General features: G+C 38.6%; 1 protein-coding gene across 1 annotated transcript in view; it reads left to right on the forward strand.

Annotated features, from left to right (window-relative positions):
- LOC107752071 (cytochrome P450 4V2-like) overlaps positions 1–5,279 on the forward strand; it is an 11,126-nt gene extending 5,847 nt beyond the window's left edge. Inside the window, exons 7-11 of the mRNA XM_016567924.1 lie at positions 444–614; positions 686–788; positions 959–1,093; positions 1,488–1,667; positions 4,452–5,279. Of these exons, the coding sequence (XP_016423410.1) occupies positions 444–614; positions 686–788; positions 959–1,093; positions 1,488–1,667; positions 4,452–4,615 (753 nt within the window). The 3' untranslated portion in view covers positions 4,616–5,279. The remainder of the gene's footprint in view (positions 1–443; positions 615–685; positions 789–958; positions 1,094–1,487; positions 1,668–4,451) is intronic.
- Positions 5,280–7,434: the final 2,155 nt, after the last annotated feature.

A 7,434-nucleotide genomic window follows, 5' to 3' on the forward strand; every position in this document is an offset into this window, starting at 1 on the left:
ATATATATATTTATTTATTTATTTATTTATTTTTTGTTATTTAGCTTTATTTTTATTTGAGTTTAGTAATTTTAGAAATTAAATGATTTTACTTGCCAGGTTTTTCATCTAATATTTAAAATTTATTTCAGCATTGTTTCAATTGACAAAAAATATTTTCTGAAAATGATTATTGTGACGAGAGGGGTGAGTGGCGCAGGTGTCGCGCATTAGCAATTACTCCACCGGCCTCGCTCCGTTCCCACGGCTCTCGGCCCCGCCCCTCTCGTCACAATTATATTTAACAATAACACACAATGTAGTGTCAAGATAAGGTTGCTTCAGGAAAATTAAGTGATTTATTTCTGTTCTGTATCACACACACTTTCCAAAAAAAAAGACAGATGGCCGTCAAATACAAGCCTCCAGATCATTCTTACAGAATTTTCTGTGTTTTCCTGAAGGTCATCAAGGAGAGATCGAAGTCCATGAGCTCTGAATCTGACAGTGATTCTGACCAGGGGCCGAGGAAAAGACGGGCCTTCCTAGATATGCTGTTAAAAACTACTTATGAGGATGGAGAGAATTTGAGTCATGAGGACATTCAGGAGGAAGTGGACACCTTCATGTTTGAGGTACAAATAAAACTACCAAAGGAAACTCTGTCAAGACAGAAGATTGCTTGAAGAACCGTTCTCTTTGACAGGGTCATGATACCACTGCAGCTTCAATGAACTGGGCTTTACATCTGATTGGCTCCCATCCTGAGGTCCTGAAGGCAGTGCAGGCAGAACTACAGGAAGTGTTCGGTATATAGGTCTTTCACTGAGCGTAATGCCTACCATGTGTTCTTAATAAAACAATTTGTTCTGTTTAGTTCTGCTCAGTAGTCAAGAAAGCATCTAGATGCTTGTAAATGTTTTCTAACAACCTCATTTACTGTAGAGCTCAGCTGCGTCTCCTGCATTCTGATTGGCAGGTTCGTCAGACCGCCACGTGGGGGTTGAGGACCTGAAAAAGCTGCGCTACCTGGAGTGTGTCATCAAGGAGAGTCTGCGGATCTTCCCCTCCGTGCCTCTGTTTGCACGCAGCATCTGCGAGAGCTGTCAGATCAGTAGGTGGCAGCAGTTTGTCACCTTGCCAAACAGTGCTACGAGATCAAAGATCTGTGCCACTCTCATTATTTGCATCTCAGCATAACAGCAGATGTCAGAGCTTCTATTTCCATCTCCTATTTGCAAATATGAAGCAACCTGAGTGTTTATTTCTACTCCGAGCTAAGCTTTTTATTCACGCCAAAGCAGCTGGATGGAAAACGGCAACTTTTTAGGATGGAAAGTGTTGCAAAACGCAATAAACACATCCGTTTATCAATTATTTATTAAAGCTTTGTTCTGTCTCCCACACAGCGGTATAGTTTGGCGTGTGCTGAATCCTGTTTAACAGTTAAAACTGTGACATGAATAACGTAATTGAAAGACTGCTGTTGTTGTGTTGCTCGGTTGCAGATGGGTTTAAAGTCCCAAAAGGAGTGAATGCTGTTATCATACCATATGCTCTTCACCGGGACCCACGCTACTTCCCAGAACCTGAGGAATTTCGACCGGAAAGGTTTCTGTCAGAGAACAGCAAAGGGAGGCATCCATATGCATACATCCCTTTTTCTGCAGGGCCAAGAAACTGCATCGGTAAGAAAAAGAGCAGAATGATAACAAAAAGATTTTAGTGACTTATAATAGAAATTATAATGCTGAATTCTATCCAGTATAATATGAATTATTGTGAAAAGGAACACATTTCTGTTTTGGTGTTGATAAAGTAACCCTTACTGATGGGTTGTGGGGGTACATAAGACAAAGTTGGGAATCACAGCCTAATGCTAAAACTGTACCATACCGCATTGTATTAGATGGGCCATATGTATAAGGATGGGAATCATAAAGAATTTAACATTTATGCTGATTTAAGTCTCACAATTAGTTTAAAGTTGTATGTTTTTTATTAATTTAAAAAATGGTTCATAAGAGTCATTTGATCAGGAATCACACTACAATACAGTGGTTCCACTCACGTATTTGATTCACTAAAAAACAACTCACTAGAGACATTTGTTTGGGAATCGGACTATACTAGCTGCGTGCTTCGTGTTTGATTCACTAAAAAGAACCAACTCAATGGAGACATTATTGGGAATTGGACTGTGCTGTGTGCGCACGATATGTTTGATTTACTAAAAAGACCCGACACACTAGAGTAATTTGTTTGGAAATCAGACTATACTGGTTGTGTGCTATGTGTTTGATTCACTAAAAAGAACCGATTCACTAGAGACATTTGATTGGGAATTGGACTACACTGGCTGTGCGCGATGTGTTTGATTCACTAAAATGAAACGCCTCCTTAGAGTCATTTGCTCTGTAATCAGACTGCACATGTTGAGCCTGTTTCCCATTGTAGATACAGTAGCGTCATTCTGTTCTGGTAGTTTTTTTTTTTTAAATGGACCCAGCTCTTGGTTTCCAACCCTTGTCATATGATATCCTCAGAACTTGTAAGGCAGAGGTGTCCAAATCTATTCCTGGAAAGCCACCGTCCTGCAGAGTTTAGCTCCAACCCTAATTAAACACACCTGAACCAGCTAATCAGTGTTTTCAGACTAACTAGAAACAAAGCCACTGGAAGGCGATGCAACCTTTAACCAAAAAAGCGTGACGGCTAATGCTAACGCTGCCACTTTGGCGGTACGCAGGGAAGGAGACCAGAGGCCGTTTTTTTAATAGATCTCAATGGAGAAGTTTCACTACATAGAATAAACTGCTTTTTTGAGGAAACAGCTTATCATTTAATGAATCGACAGCATATCGGCTAATCTTCAACTTGTTTTTCATTAAAGGGGTCATATGATGCTTTTTTAAAGATCATTATTTTGTGTATTTGGTGTAACAGAATATGTTGACATGCTTTAATGTTAAAAAAACACATTATTTTTCAAATACTGTACATTATTGTAGGTCCTCTATGCCCCGCCTCTCTCAAACGCTTCGTTTTCTACAAAGCCCCCTCCTTATTCCTAAATGCATCTACTTCTGGTAGGCCAAATAAAGTGCTTTTGCTTTCGCACTTAAACACACAGCGTCTCCCTGACATGCTGCTTCAACACTAACTGCGGTTACTGACACCATGCCTTCTTTCTTTGCGTGCACATTTGGGCCGCGTTATGCTAATATTTCCACATAGTGAGGTAGATATGTGGGGGTGTGTTAGAACGAGCCGTTTTAGGGGGGCGTGGCAGAGTCTTAACTTTGATAAAGAATATCTCTTTGGTTTTGAGACTTTAGTCTTTGCAACTTCAGGGATCTTATCTATGCACAATCAGCTTGTAACACTCCAAAGAGAAAGGAAAACTTGAAATCGCATCATATGACCCCTTTAAATAGTAGTTTTGGATTGAACAATTTTTAGAGTTTACACCGAAAAAATTCAGTTTTCTAAGAGAACATTAATACAGACCCTCGTATCTCCCAATAATAAGACCATCTCTGCTAGAAACTTCTAGGCAAGTGTTTTTGAGCTGGTTAGAGCTAAAACCTGCAGGATGTTGGCCCTATGGGTGCAGGATTGGACACACAGAATGTATTTATCCATTCTATTGTGCTACTTGTTGTTTTTCTATATGAACACACTAGATGGACGTGTTTGAATGTTGAGCTCACGTCTTTTGCAGCATCTCGCACATGACACACATTCTAAAAACACATTGCTCAAGTTAAAGAAGTTAAATGTGTCTCGAAAACTTACATCAATAAGTTTCTCTTTCTATTATACTTATATTCAAGAGTCAGTCCAGGTAATTAGCATGGATAGTTAAAAGAGAGATGCAGTGTACTTATCCTCCCTTTGGGCCTCTGTCCCACCTCTGAATAAAACGTCTCAGGTTACTTGTGTAACCATGGTTCCCTGAGGGGAACGAGACACTGCGTCCTCTAGGGGTCGCTATGGGGAACGCCTCGTCGTGACCCGTGTCTGAAGCCTACATTGAAAAAACACCAACTTGTTTGGCCGGCGACAGCCATGACGTCACTACCGTCGCGACTAGTACAAAATAGGCGCCGGTAGCGCACATCATTCATGTAGGCTTCAGACACGGGTCACGACGAGGCGTTCCCCATAGCGACCCCTAGAGGACGCAGTTCGAAGTTCCACGAAAGGGAACAGATTGTTTCACAGCGAGTGGTGCTCGCAGGTTCAGGTCGCTGGCCACACACTAGAAGAAGCTTCTAACAAAACATAGCTTTGAAGATTTATTATTTCAGCACTCGACTCATCTCCACTGCCTTCCAGGAATGAAAGCTCCAAATAAGAGCATTTAGAAATGTACTTCATGACCTTCCCCATCTCTTAGTCTTGTTGCCATTCTGAGACCTTATTCTCTCTTTCCCACTTTCTCTTTGTCTGTGCATGTGTGGCTCCAGGCCAGCGCTTCGCCATGATGGAGGAGAAGGTAGTTCTTGCTACGATCTTGCGTCACTTTGACGTAGAGGCGTGTCAGAGCCATGAGGAACTGCGGCCTCTGGGGGAACTCATTCTGCGTCCCGAGAAAGGCATTTGGATTAAACTACAAAGAAGAACCAAATAACTCTCACCACCATTCAAACTTAAGGTAGCTTTAGTCCTCACATCATTGACATGCTAGAGTTGTTGTGCTGCTAGTTATGAGCAGATTCAAATACAACTTGCTAACTTCTTTTGCATTTTCTGTTCTGATTTTATGGGGAAATGTGTGGAATGATGGTAAAAGGAGAGCTGAGAGTATCAGGTTCTTATCGGTTGCTGAAGGCGTAATCAAATTAGGCAAAATATCATATAAACAAACACCCAAGTGGAGGCAGAAGTTTGTGAATGACAGGTGGTCAGATTCTGCAGAATTTTCATAAGAGTTCTGATTCTGGACCTAGTTATAAGTTAGAAATAATGTACACCCAGCTGCTCAATGGCACAAAATAAGCCAAAATAGGGTGATCAGTTTATAGATGACCCCAACACAGCTACTTACCGTATAAATTTACATAATATTTCAGTTGAAATGATTTTATCATGTGAGAGGAAAGAGACAGTAGAGTATTTTACATTAAACTAGCACAGTAAGTGTGACAATTGAAAATTGTAGAGTTTAGTGGTCATTCGATTAATATATTTAACCACAGAACATCATAATATACTGATCAGAATCAAGTCTGTAAATCAACTCAATGTGAGGCAAAACTATTTTAGCACTTTCGCACTATTGTTTTTACTTTATGATATTGAAACAAATATGTAGTTTAGATATTTTATAAATCTAACAATATGAATCTGTATATGCCTTTTTTCTGTTTTGCTGAATGTATGATCAATAAACAAAAAATGTACTTAAATGCTAAGCTTACACATATTTGACTACTTAACTTTAACAGGGGTAATTACGGGAAAAAACGAGAATGTACAGAATTGATCATTTCATTTCAGGCATACACTGCCATTCAAAAAATTTGGGGTTAGTGAGATTTTTTTATTTTTCCAAGAAAAAAATACTTTTTTTCAGCAAGTACACATTACATTGACCAAAACTGTAAGTAAAGACATTAAAAAAATTACTAAAGATTTCTATTTCAAATAACACAAAATAGTTGTTTTCATGATAAAAAATGTTCCTTGAGCAGCAAGTCATCATATTAGAATGATTTCTGAAGGATCACGTGACACTGAAGACTGGAATAATGATGCTGAAAATTTAGCTTTGCATCACAGGAATAAATTATATTTCAAAATATATTAAAATAGAAAAAAAAGTGATTTTAAATAGTAATAACATTTCACAATATTACTGTTTTTACTGTGTTTTTGATCAAATAAATGCAACTTAGGAGAACATAAACTTCTTTTAAAATAATGAAAAAATCTTACCAAGTCCAGACTTTTGAACAGTAATGTAGTTTAGATGATTAGAGAAGATTCACTAAGTACTTAAAGTTGCAACCAGAGTTGCAGTATTTCTCAAATTCACAGATCTGTTGCAGAAATGCCAAGCAATAAAGCAAATGCCACTTAAAGCCCTCAAGGCTCTCCATTATTAGTCAGCTCAAATCTCTGGATGAAAACAAACCTTTGGCATAAGTATTTTCAGACTAAACTGTGTCTGCACATCCAGACGTACCGGATACCATCCGCACCTTATTCAAATACACACTTTGAATATAAGTAACATCTTAATTCGAACTGACATTCATCATGGTGGAATGTCTAGAGGCTTTCGTTTAGTGGAAATGTTTTCGTTAATTAAAAGGGAAATTTAAGTCTCGGTGTGTATTTTGTCCCAGTCAACAAAACACTTTAAAAAGAAGCTCAAAGTGATTTTCATCAAAAGATCAATTTAGCTCAGAAATGGTCAAATGGGTACAACATACCACACCTTTGATATTAATTGGGGCAATAATTTTAATTTGTTTGTTTATCTGGAGCATGAGCAACGACCAAATCATTCTATTTGTTTTTGGGGAGATTTGGCTAATTATAAGAATTTGCATGAGTAAGTTTCTCAGTTCTCAGTCTCTGATGTCCAGTACTGAATATCTTTCATTAAGCATTACTTCACAGCTTTCCTTTTGATGCAGTTCAGATTCTACAAGCCGTCACCGGTAGAATTCTGCTATTGTTCTGAGCAGAAGTTGCTCATCTTTTTTTAACCTGTTCTGTCTGCTCATTTGGGGCTGATGGGTAATAAGGAGCAGGGCTCCTCCACAGAGAGGCAGTATTGCTCTGAGCAGTGCTGGTGAGAGGACACCATACACCACACCGTCAGACTGATGGGAAAATAAGCTGACCCTGCCAAGCCCCAAACCGCTACTGCAACTTCACTGAGAACAAATCAAGAAAAAAATCTAATTTGATGCAAAGAGTATGGCACAAACTCCTAGTTAAAACTGATGTTAAAGGCATGTTTCTCCTATCACTGAGATGAGTGGAAATAATTATGTAAATTTACTAGCTGCTCAAAGTGATTTAAAAAAAAAAAAACATATTCTACTAGTACTAGAGTATTCTGGGTAAATTGTATTCATTTTGTGTTGTAATGTGTCAATCCATAATTAATTATTGGCAAAAAATAGGAGACATTTAAAATTGATGAAACAGATTGGAGTTTGAAGGGTTTTACTGTCGGTGAAAATGTGCATGCATGCTTTAAAGAGGTTTACATTCCATCTGTGTTATTAGATCTGTGTCACTCCTCCCTCAGAAAGCAGGAAATCATTTACAGGTTGACCGCAGTCTTGAATCTCAAGCTTGCAAGCTCTCCGACTTGAACCCAGCATGTGGTCACCACTCTGATCACACCTGAATAAAAAAAATGCATTTTTGTAGGCTAGAGATCGAGAGAGGAACACTGATGTCCAAAAGTCTGAAACAACTTTTTTTTAT

Source organism: Sinocyclocheilus rhinocerous, unplaced genomic scaffold (assembly GCF_001515625.1).
Source record: "Sinocyclocheilus rhinocerous isolate Xijiao unplaced genomic scaffold, SAMN03320098_v1.1 scaffold662, whole genome shotgun sequence".
Classification (NCBI taxonomy): domain Eukaryota; kingdom Metazoa; phylum Chordata; class Actinopteri; order Cypriniformes; family Cyprinidae; genus Sinocyclocheilus; species Sinocyclocheilus rhinocerous.